At 38.0% G+C, this 14,106-nt stretch overlaps 1 protein-coding gene across 14 annotated transcripts in view; it reads right to left on the minus strand.

Annotated features, from left to right (window-relative positions):
* The window catches only part of RBFOX1 (RNA binding fox-1 homolog 1), an 815,431-nt gene that overhangs the window by 55,545 nt on the left and 745,780 nt on the right, over positions 1-14,106 (minus strand). For 13 of the 14 annotated variants that reach the window (XM_030957841.1, XM_030957844.1, XM_030957847.1 and 10 more), the window contains one exon: positions 9,527-9,607. The exons of the other annotated variant lie outside the window; for it this stretch is intronic. In XM_030957841.1, the coding sequence (XP_030813701.1) occupies positions 9,527-9,607 (81 nt within the window). The remainder of the gene's footprint in view (positions 1-9,526; positions 9,608-14,106) is intronic. 14 annotated transcript variants of the gene reach the window in all.

A 14,106-nucleotide genomic window follows, 5' to 3' on the forward strand; every position in this document is an offset into this window, starting at 1 on the left:
CCTGCCTAAGTTTTTTCCACCTGAGGGTGGCTGGCCATTGGCACAGCTGCCCAGAGGGGCTGTGAGATCTCCGCCCTTGGAGATGTTCCCAAGCTGTTGGAGTTTGGTCCTGGAGAGCCTCCCCAGACCTTGCTGCTGGAGGAGGGGTGGACAATTTGTTCTCCAGGGTTCCCTCCAACCTCAGCCACTCAGAATTGGCCATTTGGCGATTCTGTTGTTATCAGAAATTCCCTTAGACCTCACCCTTCTTTAACTGGATTGCATATGCAGCCACCTGGCATCACCCTAAGACATCAAGGGGTTTCCAAGAACAGGCAGAAGAAAATGGAGGTGAAGGGATACAAAAAAAGAGGCAAGATGATTGAGGACTCTTTTTGTAAAACTATGTAACGACACCAATCTACACCTTTGAGTTTAAAAAAAATCTATGACTGCTGGTGAAATTACTTATGATGTACTTAAAATCAAAATGAGAGTACTGCATAGCTGGAATTACAAATAGTTGAGGTACAAAGAACAGTTGGCTTTTCACAAAGGAAACAACTAAAACAGAAGGAAAAGATCAGGGGGTAAAAAAGCACCCAGGCCATAAAGGAAAAGAAACAGTAGAGATCAGAGAAGACATGTTTGATCTTAAATTAAAGAACAATCTTCAAATATAGATGATCAAAGTGATCAATATCTTGTCTGGTGTTCCCAGTTATTGGACAGCTCTAAGTTTCAAGTAAATGGAAGAAATCCCCTGTGTCTAACAAAGCACCACTTCCAAGACAAAGGAAAAAGGCCATGGTTGAGGAAAGCTGGATGAAGAGCAGCACTGCTATAAAGAGATGACAAAATTTAGTAATTTGAATGTTTATGAAAGTCAATTATATAGTGACAAGAAATACTGTTTAGATGACACAAGGATTCCTAAAGCTCAAAAGAATTATTAAACTGTAAAAAGATCACTGTCAGAATGCATTGGGAACAATTTAGGCAGAAAGCAACAGAGGAAAAACCCAGCTGTTAACCTAATCCAAACCATAAAGGAAAAATTGTCAAAACAAAGAATTGCACCTGCAAAGTCATACTGATACTAAAAACGTTAATTCCTAAAAAGCACTTATTATCTGTGAAATTCAGGTTGAATTTTGCTGTACACAGCACAGTTCCAAGAGCCATGATTCAATAACAACCACCACAAAATAGTGACACTAAGGTGTGCCTTTATTTGAAACCAGATCTTACAGGCTAAGCTGAAAAGCACAAAATTAAGAGTTTGCTGTCTGACAGACAGGATGATTTGAGATGTACCACAGTCAACACTGTGGGTCTGGTACTAAAAATGAGTGACAGCAGCAGAGAGGATGCAGAGCCAGGGAAGGTGGCACCCAGGACTGTGCTCAAGGTGCTCTGATGTACAATTGCATCTCAGAACATGGTAAGGTAATACTGAATGCAATTGTCATTATGTAAACAAAATGTACATAGTAAATGTAATTACTACGTGTAATTCTCACTATTTAGCTGCATTCTGAGAAGAGGAAATCCAAACAGTCCTGTGCCCTAAATCACAGCTTAGTCACCAGTGCTGCCAGGGGCCAAGTGCAGTGTATCCACCAACAGCAGAGCACCAGGGGAAGGCACCTGAGCTCCCCACTGTCCTTGGGCTCACAAAGTTTTTATTATTTGAACTAAAGGACAGAGATATGCTCCACAATTTACTGTCTTTCCAGCTATCTCCCACTACCCACGTGTAGGGCTGTGTATAAGTGGTAAAAAAAGTCAGTGACAAAATTCAGGACGTGTCTCTCTTTCCAAAATTCCTAAGCCTGCTAGTTCAGACACATTGCTCCAGCACAGAACAGACCAACAGAAGAATGAGGGTAAACAGCAAGGCCCTGGAAAACACATTTTTGGGAGTGAATTGAAAGCCACATTTACATGTTTTGGACACATGCAATGTATTTTAGTGATGACTTATAAATAAGTAATCATTTAAAATATGAATAGACAGGAGGTAAAATGAGAGTTATCCTGAAAATTGTTGCAGAAACACAAGGTATACTAATACAGAACACCAAAAATGCTGTAGGAAGAATTTCAGGCAATGCTACCAAAAATAAATTTCAAAATTAAAAAAACAAAAAACAAACAAACAAACAAACAAAAAAGAAACCCAAGCAAAAACCCCAAAACCAACCAAACAAACCTGAAACCAACCAACCAAAACGAACAAAAAGCCACAAAAAAAACTCCCAAAGAGGTTCACTTTACAGTTAAAAACAGGATGATACTTAAATCAAGAATGCAATGCTATGTATATGAATACAGTTTTACCTATTTTTTTAAAATTTTGTAATATCTTTATCTTACTTCAAAGTCAGTGGTGTTGTCCTGTGTCATAGCAAGGCTCAACACAATGGGACAGAAAAGAGTACAAAAACCTTCTAAAGACTTCTCAACATGAGATGACATCAACATTTCTCAACATTTCTGTACACCAGGGAGGGAATTATGGAAAGTCATTCTCTTCCTACTTTCTCTTGGTATCCTCTTTATTTAAGCTTTCACTTAAACCCGCTGTATTCAACACACAAAAGGGAAGGGCAATTGGCACATTTTTCCTGGTCACTACTGGGTGATTCTCCTCATAAATGAAGGCAATTAATTCAGGAAGCAAATCAAAAGATAGTTTGACCCTTAAATGTTCAATAATAAGGTTTCTGTAGCCTGGAAATCATATATGGGATTGTATATCTCACATTTCCCTTTGGCAGGGTTTTTGTACACTCAGTCAGGAACTGCAGCCCCTACAATGGTTAATTTGGTTAATTAATGGCCCAATCACAGCCTCCTTTGCAGGGTGCTCTACCTCTTTCCTACGAAGCAATAAAGAAACAAAATCACTAAGGTGTAGATATAGTGCCCTGATATATATTTCATTGGTGATGAACTGACTTCCCATCCCAATTTAGCTCAAGAGAACACAGACCAATTAAAAATTTAGTTTGCAGAACCTTTCTACATTCAGTTCAGAAATACTGAAGCGCTGGCAAATTATTTATACCACATGAATACTCATTTTTTAAACTGCTCCTGACCCATATTCTAATTCAAAATGGCAAGCCTGCCAAACAGTTAAATGAAGAAAAACTACAACAATAAAATCAGAGCAAATGAATCACTGATGTCATTGGAATATATGTCCCTTCAGATTTAATGAGGTCAGTCATGACTGACACACAAAACCCAGGGAAGGATTCACCCAGCACCAGGAGCATCTACCCTTCAGCTGCTTGGAGTGGCAGCAAACTGCCATCATTACAGCGTAATTTTCAGGTAATTACAGGTGTGTAACAGATTAAACATGACAAAATCAACAGAATCAAGGTTTCCAGACCAAATGCTTCCAACTAATGATTTGGCTCAGAAGCGCACTTTGAATCACCTTTTGAAAATTTCTATTTTCCCTGTGTAATTTTCTTGGTATTGAAAATATCCCAGAACACAATAGAAATGTCAAAGGTCTTCCTTCAATCCATTAGTAACGCCACAGGAAAATAAAACCTGGAATGTCTTCACTGAAACAAGCAAGATGAAAACAGTTCCATACAGCATTTTTTAGGTGGTTTACTAATATTCCTAAGCCAAGTAACCTATTTCTAAAAGCAAGGACATACTGCATAGACAAGCTTGACTTAATTTTCATTTCTGTAGCACAATGAGTCCTCAAACACACTAAATCCTCCAGCTGGATATGGTCTTTATAAATATAAAAGGTATATTTATGATTTTCCCTGTTTATTCTATAAGCAAGACCCTGAATCTCAATCTGTGAATTAAAACAAAACACCCACAGGAAAAAACAATCTTTTTAAAACTAGGACATATGTCTGCTATATGTAAGTGCCAATATTTTCAATATGGAAAAAAATCCCACATCATGTAATTAATACTTTATGCTTGTTCCACAGATTTTCCTTCTCTCCTATCACAAAATGCACAGAATAGTAGGAATATTGGGTTAATTTTGGGACATTGCTAATATCTGCTCTGACAGAACGAAGTGTGTTTTCCTTGCTTTAAAAAAAACCCCAAAACTTTAGCATTTAAAATATTTCCTGTCAAAAATATTACAGGACCAAAGGTTTCCAGGGAATTTTCCAAAAGAACTGCCTTCCCACCTTTCAAAAACATCTCATCTTTGCCTTGTTGTTTCCTGGTGGCTCATAAGGTAAAATCCCAGGGCAAGATAGTTTATTGTTTTAATATCTGTCTGACGCAAGGCAAAAGGATTCTCTGGTGAGTGCTTATCTGTCATATGTACTTCTGTGAAAGGAATATCAAGATAAATAAGACGTTCTAGGGCATATCATGGGATTATGAGCTTGGCACTCACTGAATTCTGTTTAAAAATAGTTGAAACAATAAATAAAAAAACCATCTACACTGATATTTTGAGGATGTGAGCTTGAAGAGCATTGGGTTTTAAATATTTGAATTATAAGGGGTTTATGCTATTTTAGTATGAATAGAAAATGAACAGTCAAGTCCATAAATGGGACAAACAAGATGAGAGGAAGTAATATTCATAATTTAAACAGTTAAAACAATAAAATTCTATTCTAATGGTACAATGGACTGTAAACTTACTTAGTATTAATTAAACTCAGTGTAATGGCATTTTCTATATTGAAATGAATAACCAGTGATCTGGAAATTCATTTAGACCATTAGGTTAATTACAGAAACCGATGGAAGTTTTATCAGACAATTACAATTAAAGAACACGAACAATGTGGGACAGATTTATAAGCATTTGTACCACCTCAATCATTTTTGCTGAATTCCACCACCACTTCTTCCAAAACTGTAATCAATATATCAATTAAAAAATGGGCCATCAACTTCATTTGCCCTTGAGTATGATAAAATAAAATGAATTAATATTGGATTTTGCATTTTCATATTTTTCTTCTTTTAATTCCATCACTTGACTGCAGTATGAAAGACTTATTTAGGAGCTGATAAGCAGGCGTACTGAAGATGCAACAGCTCTAACATTTAGGAAATTTAAGCCAAAATTGACTTCATTTTAAAATGTACTCATTGAAGTCAAGGCAAAATTCACTTTTATGGGCATGCTAAACATTTGGGAAATAGAGATGTTCATCTGCACATGATTCTGAAAAAAAGCATGGAGAAACTTAAAATATTTTACCATACATGTGAGCTACCCATGTAGCTAATGGTGAACTATCCCTTCAATGTATGTTCAGAAAAACCCATTAGTAGCTACACACTCAATAACTCGAGTATCTTAATGCTTACTTGGAGCAAAAATAAAGTCTAAAAGTTTCAGGTTTCAAAGTGCTGATTTAGAGAGTAAAAAAATATTTATCTGCTTATGAACTTCCCTTTAATTTTTAAATTTAATCTCTCTCTCATTGCCCTCCACAGGGCCTGGGTAGGCACAACTGGACATTGCTGAGGGATGGGATGCACAGCTGGAAGGGGACGCACAGCTGGAAGGGGATGCACAGCTGGAAGGGGATGCACAGCTGGAGGCTGCTGCCTCACCACACCAGCAAGGGCTGGGTGAGCCAGTCCAGAGCAGGAGGATTTCTACTGGAAATGCATCTCCTCTTCCATGCCCTGCCACCAAGGACAGCGACATTATCAGGGGACAGAGCCAGGCACACGCTGGGAAGAAAAGGGACAACAAATATGACTTGCAACCAGAGAGGTTTCCACTGCCAGGACATGCAGTCTTGGAACAGATGATCCCCTGAAATTGTGCAATCTCCATCCTCAGAGGTGTTCTGGTGCAAGCAGGTTCTTCCAACCTGAATAACTTGACAATTCTACAACTTCACATCTTCCTTCTTGCCCATGCTTTGGCTCTCATGAGCTCCTACTTCATTCACATTTTCAGGCACTTCTACATTATAGAAAAATTGGGGAAAATATGCACAAAACAGTTTTAAAAGTTCTTGCATAAATTCAGATTTGTATTTTTGCCTTTTTGATCCATACATACCCAGCTGTGTTACTGTCTTTGGCAGAACAGTGATACAGACATTCAGAGACAGAATTTTTTTTTCTTCTTTTGAATCTTCCTTTTGTCCAGCAGGGTCTTAATTTTCTCATGGATATTACTTGCATGTGGCTTCAATTTGGAAAAATTCCAAAACTATCCTTGACACATTTCTTTTTAACCAGTAGATAAAAATTTTCTTCAGGATTTTAAAATTCCTTATGGAAGTAACTATTCTAAAGAGTGAGGGTAAAAAGAGACTGTCAGTTATGAGCAGCCAACTTGCTTAACTTATTTTCAGATATCCTGGGCGTCCTGGGCAGGAAGATTCCAGTGAGTGCTGACTCACTGGGATTTGGTGAACTCCAATCATTCCTGGCTGGATAGAACTCCTTTCAATGCTTGTCTGCATCCTGCATTATGGCAGTGATGAAGGATTTCACTGAAATCTGTTCTATCAGTCCTGCCCTGGAGGTGCCAAAACTGAATTCTGTTGTATCAGTTCTGCCCTGGAGGTGCCAGTCCTGTGGGAATCTACAGCAAACAAGGTTTTCTGCCTGGATTTCCTGCCCATGGCTGTCACAGGACCTGCCCAGCCCAGGGATAGAAGCACATTGGCATGCTGAAACTGCTTTCTACATAAAAAATTATCTATTCCAACAATAGGTGTGCAAATGAAAAACTGATCCAGGTCCCATCTTCTCCTTCAGCATAAGAGAACAGATGAGGCATGAGAGACTGTTGCTGCTGATTTGTTCCACTGCTTGCAGAAGAAACAGCTCATTTCTTTCTGTATTACATGAAGGGCCAGAAGTGATGGAAGGAAGCAGAGCCATGTTTCCATCTCCTGACATATTCAGAGGTGTAACTAATCATTGTGCTGGGCAATGTATAGTGTGATACATAAAATATATCCTGGAGAAATAAAATATCAGAAGGGAAGGAGTAGCTCCAAGAACTGCAGTCTGCTTTCTGGAGAGCCAGTGGGTAAAAGTGCTCAGAGCCATCGGGGGCTTCCAGTGGCCAGTACAATTACAAACCAACAAGTTCAGTGAGAAACCAAGCCAGCCAAATTAAGAAAAATACATTTTACAACCATGTTCCAGCCCTTCATGCCTTATAACTCAGGAGCAAAAGATAAACAGTCAAGTTAGTCAACACTTTGAAAAATATAAAATATAAAATATCCTCTTCCAAATATCTGAAAACTTCTAAATGCCATTAGCACTCTGTGAAATTCAAGTATCTTAGATGGCTTTTGAAAAATCCCAGCACACTCCTTCCCTTCTGTTAAAACAATTGCAAATTGAAAATCTCTTAATTCTTCCATTGTAAGCGGCTGTAAAATATCCCAGATACAATATCAGCAGTAACAGAATAAACGATTAACAAATTATTCAAAAAGGAAGGCTGAAATATTGTTGTCTACATGGAATGATAATAGTACAAATATTCATCTCCTAGACACTAATGTTGACTTATCAGTTATAATTTCAATATTACAAATGTGCACTAAAATGGAATATAGGAGATCTTTAAACTAATAAAAGAAATGAGACGAAAGTCAACCTTCATTTCTATTCACTATTTCTAGTGGAATTTCCGATAGAAATGAAGCTATTTTACATCTTTATTGAAAGTTTTGTAATAAGGAGGAATAAAAACCTAATTACAATATGTAGTAATTGTAGTAATTTTGTGTTATTAGGAGTTGTGACCCTGTAGGGGAAACTGCATTTTGGCAAGAGGAAATTCTATACATAATAATGGAAAAATCATGATTAGCCAACACACAGATTCAACAAAAGTGTAATAATTTCTACTGCAAGGGCTACCAGCAATGCCTGTTAGGAAACTGTGTATTCCACATAGCCCAGTGGGAGACAGATAGGCAAAGCTTGTTTATTTATGTATTTGGCATAATTGAAAACAAATAGGTGTTTGTTAGGATATCATTATTCAAGGAGCACCCCTGCAAAATAGGATTTTTCAACAGGACTGACTCAGGAGACACAAAGGAAACAGTGAACTCCAGAGCTCAGCTTGCTCTCAGGGTCTCTTTGGGGAATCAATATTAGTGGAAATATCATCTGATGGAAACAGCAATCCCAGCAATAAAATTCCTGGGGTACAACTCAGTGAGACAATAGGAGCAACAGGGTAAACTTAGGAAAAGCTTTCAAAGAAGACCAGTTTTCAGAAAATTACAACAAACACTGCCCCTCTCTTCTCTAAAAAGAATCTCCTAATAGTGAAATGAGTGAAAAGTTTGGATCATTTTCCAGGGAAACAGCTGTCAGTCAAAAATGGGTGCACTAAATATTTCAAAAAGAAGCATTAATTTAAACTGGAAGTATTTCATATCTCTGTGTAAAAAATTTGTAAAATATCCCCACAGCTAGGGAAAGGTGACATATTAGAAAATATTCTTGGAGCACCTGGAAGAGAATGCAGACTTAACTGACATTTTAATTTGCAATTGAAAACACTTGATGCATTTGGTTAGTTCACTATGCATTTGTAGGCTCCAGACTCCTCATTTAAAGGGGATCCCATATGAATCCTGGAAAAGCAGCAGCTCTAGGGATGCCATTGATAATGTTTGACATAAAAGAATTACATGACTGTAGAGATGATCACTATGGAACTCTTTTGTACTAATTCCTGGATTTAATTTAAAAATAATTTTAGCAGTCTAGATAAGCTCTAAGAGAGTCGAATTGCATTCTGGATTGAATGCAATCTTCATGAAGAGCATATCTGATGATGCTGTTAAATCAGACCATGTATTCTCTTGACAATGAACACGGAGCCGGGGTGCTGCAAGCAGCAGTTACTGCTCCTGCATTCAGCTCCAGGTTTCTCACCCCACTAGAGGCCAGAATGAGAATCAGTGGTGCCACCAATCCAGTCTAAAACACTCCCAAAAAAGGTTTCTGCTCAGAATTTCAGAGGACACATCTCTACTCCAAAGTTTTGTGCAGAAAAATGGCTGATGGCTGCATCCATCATGTCAGTTTGTCTCTGTTCTTTATACTAGGGCAGCTTTATATGCCTCAAAATATCCCCTTTCATACAGACTGTTCCTTTGTAAAAAAATACTTTGTGTCTAATTCCTGACCCATCAAATGCTGGCATGGTAATAGATGTTCTGTGTATTAAATCACAGTTGTGAGCAGGACAGAAGAAACACATCTTCTACACAAAATGCAGAGCACACAACAGTACTGGATTGCAAAAACCGTCACTGTTATTGTAGAACTTCATTTCTATACAATATTGCAATACAGGCATTTTCTTTTTTAAAATATGATAGACTTTGAGAATAAAGATGCAACTAAAAACACTGAATTATCTATTGACATGACTTACAAATGTTTATAAACACCACATTTACCTTAACAAAAGCTGTTGGGAAACTTGACATTTTTAGGGGGCTTAATTCACATTAATGTGCTTTTGTCACAAAAACAGAACAAGAAACGAGCCATAACACTAGCTTACTTGTGGATGTGTATACTAGTGAACTGGGGGCACTGTACACGGGAGATCCCTCCTGGTTTGCCTGGCACAGCAGCACCCTGCCTACAAGAAAGAGAGAGAGAGTGGTATCTGGTTTTGGAAAACTTCAACTGAACCTCAGTTTTTCACCCCAAAATACAAATCAAATCACAACCGGAACGGCGCACTGAACCGGGGGCACTTTTTGTGCTTTTTTTCTGGGAAAAAAAAAAAAAAGAGCTTTTTTTCTGCTTTACTTTCAAAGCAGCAAGAGCCCAAACAACCCCAGTTTGACATTGGAAAAGCAGAACACAGACATGCCCCCAACGCCAAGGCCGCTGTTATCCCGCGGGGACCGCGAGCCTCGCTGGCTGCTCTCTGTCCCTGTCACCCTGCTTCTCCCAAAAGTGCTGCCCCAACCCACCCTGCCTCCTCAGCCCCTGGGTGCAATGAGGCTCCTGGAGCCAGCACAGCAGGAAAATCCTGTGCAGCATTCCCAGCACGGACACCAGGCCAGGTAGGACCTGGGTTCCGTGGCTCCCGTTGTCGCTGACACATCTGAGTTCAGCAGATTTTGCTCAGAGGAATGCACAAATATATTTGTGCAAATATATTGCTTTCAGTAAATAACTGGGTTCAGGATTAAGAACAAAACCAGATAAAACAAAACTTTTTTTTTCCCAAAGGAATACAAATAAAAGCAATAACCATATCCATTTAAACCAATGCTCATTTTGAACAAATGACATGAGTTTAAGGTTATTTCCTTTTTTTCATTTAAACGAACTTAAATAAAACACATCAGGTTTTCTTAAAATTGAACTTTAGCAGTCTCAGCTGAATACAGATTGAACATTGTACTTTCAAACTAGAAAAGAAACTTCACTTCTGGAATACAGTCCACCAGGAAAAGTGGGATATGAGACATCTGGTTTTGCAGATATATGTGCATATATCTGTATACACACACACAGGATTTTATACACACATACACTGACATGCCTCAAGCTGTCAGGATCTGTGAATCACACAATTCCAACCCATCAAATCTTTCTGGAGATTTGTGAAACTTTAGACATTGTGCATTGACATGCAATGGAATTGCACTGAGTTGAGTCCAATGTGTTTGGAAAGACAGGATTAAGTACAAATGGTCGGCACATTTTCCACAGTGTTACAGGAGCAATTCTCAATTTTCATTCACTAGGCCAGAGTTCTCTTAAAATATATTTAAAAAAAAATTCTGCCATTAACCAGTTCTTTGTTTGTTGCTTGCAGCTGTCACTTGAAGGAGGAATATTGAAAATGCTGAAGAGTAATAAAATAATTCTTGTAATTTATGCAGTTTAACTAAGACTGTGACTACTGGAAATCTCAATAATTACTATGCTTTGAACCTTCTCAGGCAATAGCACACCCTTAACTAACAGGATTTAGAGATGCTTGCTTTTTTTCCAGCTATCCACAACTAATATAAAGGATAAAACATAAAACAAGCTCATTTTCCCCCTTACTTTAAGACAACACATCACTGACTGTATTGATATCCCTCTCAGCCTTCAGCCCTTGTGTGGAAGCTGGCAAACGAACATGCAGCTATTGAGATTCTAATTACAAAATATAAAATAAATAAGTAAGCCCTATCCACACACTTGTTTGACCTCAGGAATGGGGATGTTGGAATAGGGGAGAATTTAAGACCACAGATGCTTCAAAACCTGAGCTAGTGTGGAAGCCTTCAAATGAAAGTGAGCTGAAGAGCCAGAGGCATTCATCTGGCTGAGAGAAACAGATGAGGAAAATCACTCATTTCCATTAGGTTTTAAGAATAACTATAATGACTTCAAGTATGTCTAGAAAACAGAGTAAAAGATTTTTAGAAGTCAAAGGTTACAGTTTATTTACATTATTCACTATAGATCCTAGATAACACTTGGCTTCCTACGTGCTCCATAGGTATTTCCCTACTCTTTGCAGCTAATAATCTTATGGTTTTTCTGATTTCATCTCATACAAATCCTATTTTCCTTACTCTAGTCATCTAATTTCTAATTAAAGTACTTCAAAACAGATGCTTTTTTCATCTCTGCTACTAGAGTGTATTTAATTTCTTGCACAGAGCCTTCTAATTATATTTTGACAATCTGCCTTTGAATTTGTACATAATATTATTACTGATAACTAAAACATTATTATTAGATTTTGTTAGAAAAAAATAGGGAACTTTTTAATCTACTTTAGTAAGAAAATATTATTTCTTCTGCATCTAATTGTGGTATTAAAAGTATTTCAATTGCAATTCATACAAGTGAGGGAAGACTGAATTATTGACAGTAAGATTTGGATAAGCTTGAGAACACAGAAACAATCTATAAATTCCCGAATGAGGGGAAAAAAAAATATTATTTTTCCCCCAGGACAATAAATTCTAGTGTGATGGAATAAAGGATTTTGTTTTTTGGGTTTTTTTTAATGAAAAAGGATTTTAATATAAAGTTTTGAGGGAGCAGTGGCAGAGGGGACACTGAGGGGACCAGCCTGGGGGCAGGAGCATTGCAGAGACCCTGGGATGCTGCCTGGCAGCATGGACAAAACCAGGTGTCCCAATATCAAAGACTATTCCCACTCATCCTTCTCTTCCTCCACTGTTCTCTCCTCCAGCCCATGATTAAGAACGTGCTGTTTGATGAGGTCCTTTGCTGAAGCACCACAGTTATTCTGAGAAATAATTACTCTAAAAATATTCAGGGCTGTGGAAAAAAAGTGATGTGCAGTCATTAATATTTTTAGAATACTTAAAATTCAGTTCCCAGTGGTTTTAAGATCTCTGACTAAATGCATTTCCCCTCTTTTTTTGTTTTTTATACTTTCAAAAATAAGTTTTTTGTGTACAGTTATTTACATGATGCAGATAAACTAATCTACAGAAATATCAATGGTGCTGCACAGAGTACTCACTGCCTCATGTAAAACAGCTAAAAAACTCACTGTATTTCTCCAGTCCTCAAAGAGGCAAGAAGTAACACCAAGGATCAACATGTGGACTCACCCACTAAATTATACAGGATTTTTAAACCCCTGCTGTTAAAAATAGCTTTTAACTGGAACCACTGTGCAGCCAGCACTACAGGAAGCTCAGAAATACAAATCTGCAATTAGCTGAAAAGAAATTACACAATTAGCTGGAATGTCTTATGGCATTGTTTGTGGAAATATAAATTGAAATAACATCTTCTGCAGAAAAAAACATGTACCATTAGCTACAATCATGCTGTTGGTGTAAAATGAACAATGGTGCAAGGCTGGACTATGGGCCCAGCTCTCTCCTGTCACAGGAAGCAGATGAAACTTCTAGAAAGCTTTCCTGGCAATGGTTTAAAGTTTCTATACCATGACAGAGAACCTGAGCCTTCAATGCACCACGTACACCTGGCATGAATACCTTGGCTCATAGACCTGAAGTTTCCAATTTTCAGCGCTGGCATTTATTCTCCAAGAATTTTGGGGGAATTACAAAAAAAGAAGGGGAGAGATGTTGCTTATTGGGGGTTTTTCCTGGGACACAGCAAGGGGGTGACAATGTTCCTCTCATTCCAGGAATCCCAAGGAAGCCCAGCCCCACAAAAAGCTCTTGGGAGAGCTGGGAAGGGCCAGTGGTGCTGATTCTCACAGCATCCACCTGCTGTCCTCACAGCCAGGGGAAGCACAGAAGCATTTTCAGTGGCAGGAATGAACCAACTCAATATCCAGGGCTGGGGTTTAGTGCACGTGTGGCTAAAATGAATGCTTGTCATACAGGAACTAAGTAACTCACTACACACAAGGAGATTTAGTGATGATTCCATTACTCTAATCCATTGTACTCTCAGCTTTCCAGGTAAACCAGCTGCTCTTTACACACATTTTTTTCTATTGTATTACCAAAAGGAGCTTCTTACTGCCTCTCATAGCTAAGTACCAGTTCATCCATTCTTTAATACTACTTACAAACAAAGAAATCCAAACAAAGCCACTGGAAAAAGTGATTGAAAAATGAAGCTGAGTCTCATTTTGCCTACATTATTATAAACTGTTATTTCAAGAGCCTAATCTAAATCTAAATCTTCCAAAAAGCCCATTCTTTATTGATTTCAGTGATTGGTTTTTTTATTTTCTTTTCCTCCCAGTCCAGCTCCCTGAGTTAGTTCTGACATTCTGATCACTCTTTTCCTTTGTGCCTTTTGCAACAACTATTATTCCTAAACACTTTTGTGTTCAATGCATGAAGAAAACTGCAAAGCTGCACCTCTCATGAACAAATCAGGAGATTTGCAAGTATATCAAGGATCCTTATAAGCAATCCATGCCCTCTCTTGGTTTGCTGTCTGAAAGTGTAATTTAATATTGGCATTTTCAGACAAAAATAGCACTATTTTTGTTCTGGTCTGAAATATTGTTCTGTGATGGATTATTTCAAAATGTCTCTCACAGAAATGGATCAGAAACACCTAATAAAAGGCTCCTGTTGTGCAGTAATAGTGTATGTTAGCTTCCATTGTCCCTTCTGACTAGGGAATTTAAAGAGAGCCTCTACAGCCTCTCTC

This window comes from Camarhynchus parvulus, chromosome 14 (genome assembly GCF_901933205.1).
Source record: "Camarhynchus parvulus chromosome 14, STF_HiC, whole genome shotgun sequence".
NCBI lineage: Eukaryota > Metazoa > Chordata > Aves > Passeriformes > Thraupidae > Camarhynchus > Camarhynchus parvulus.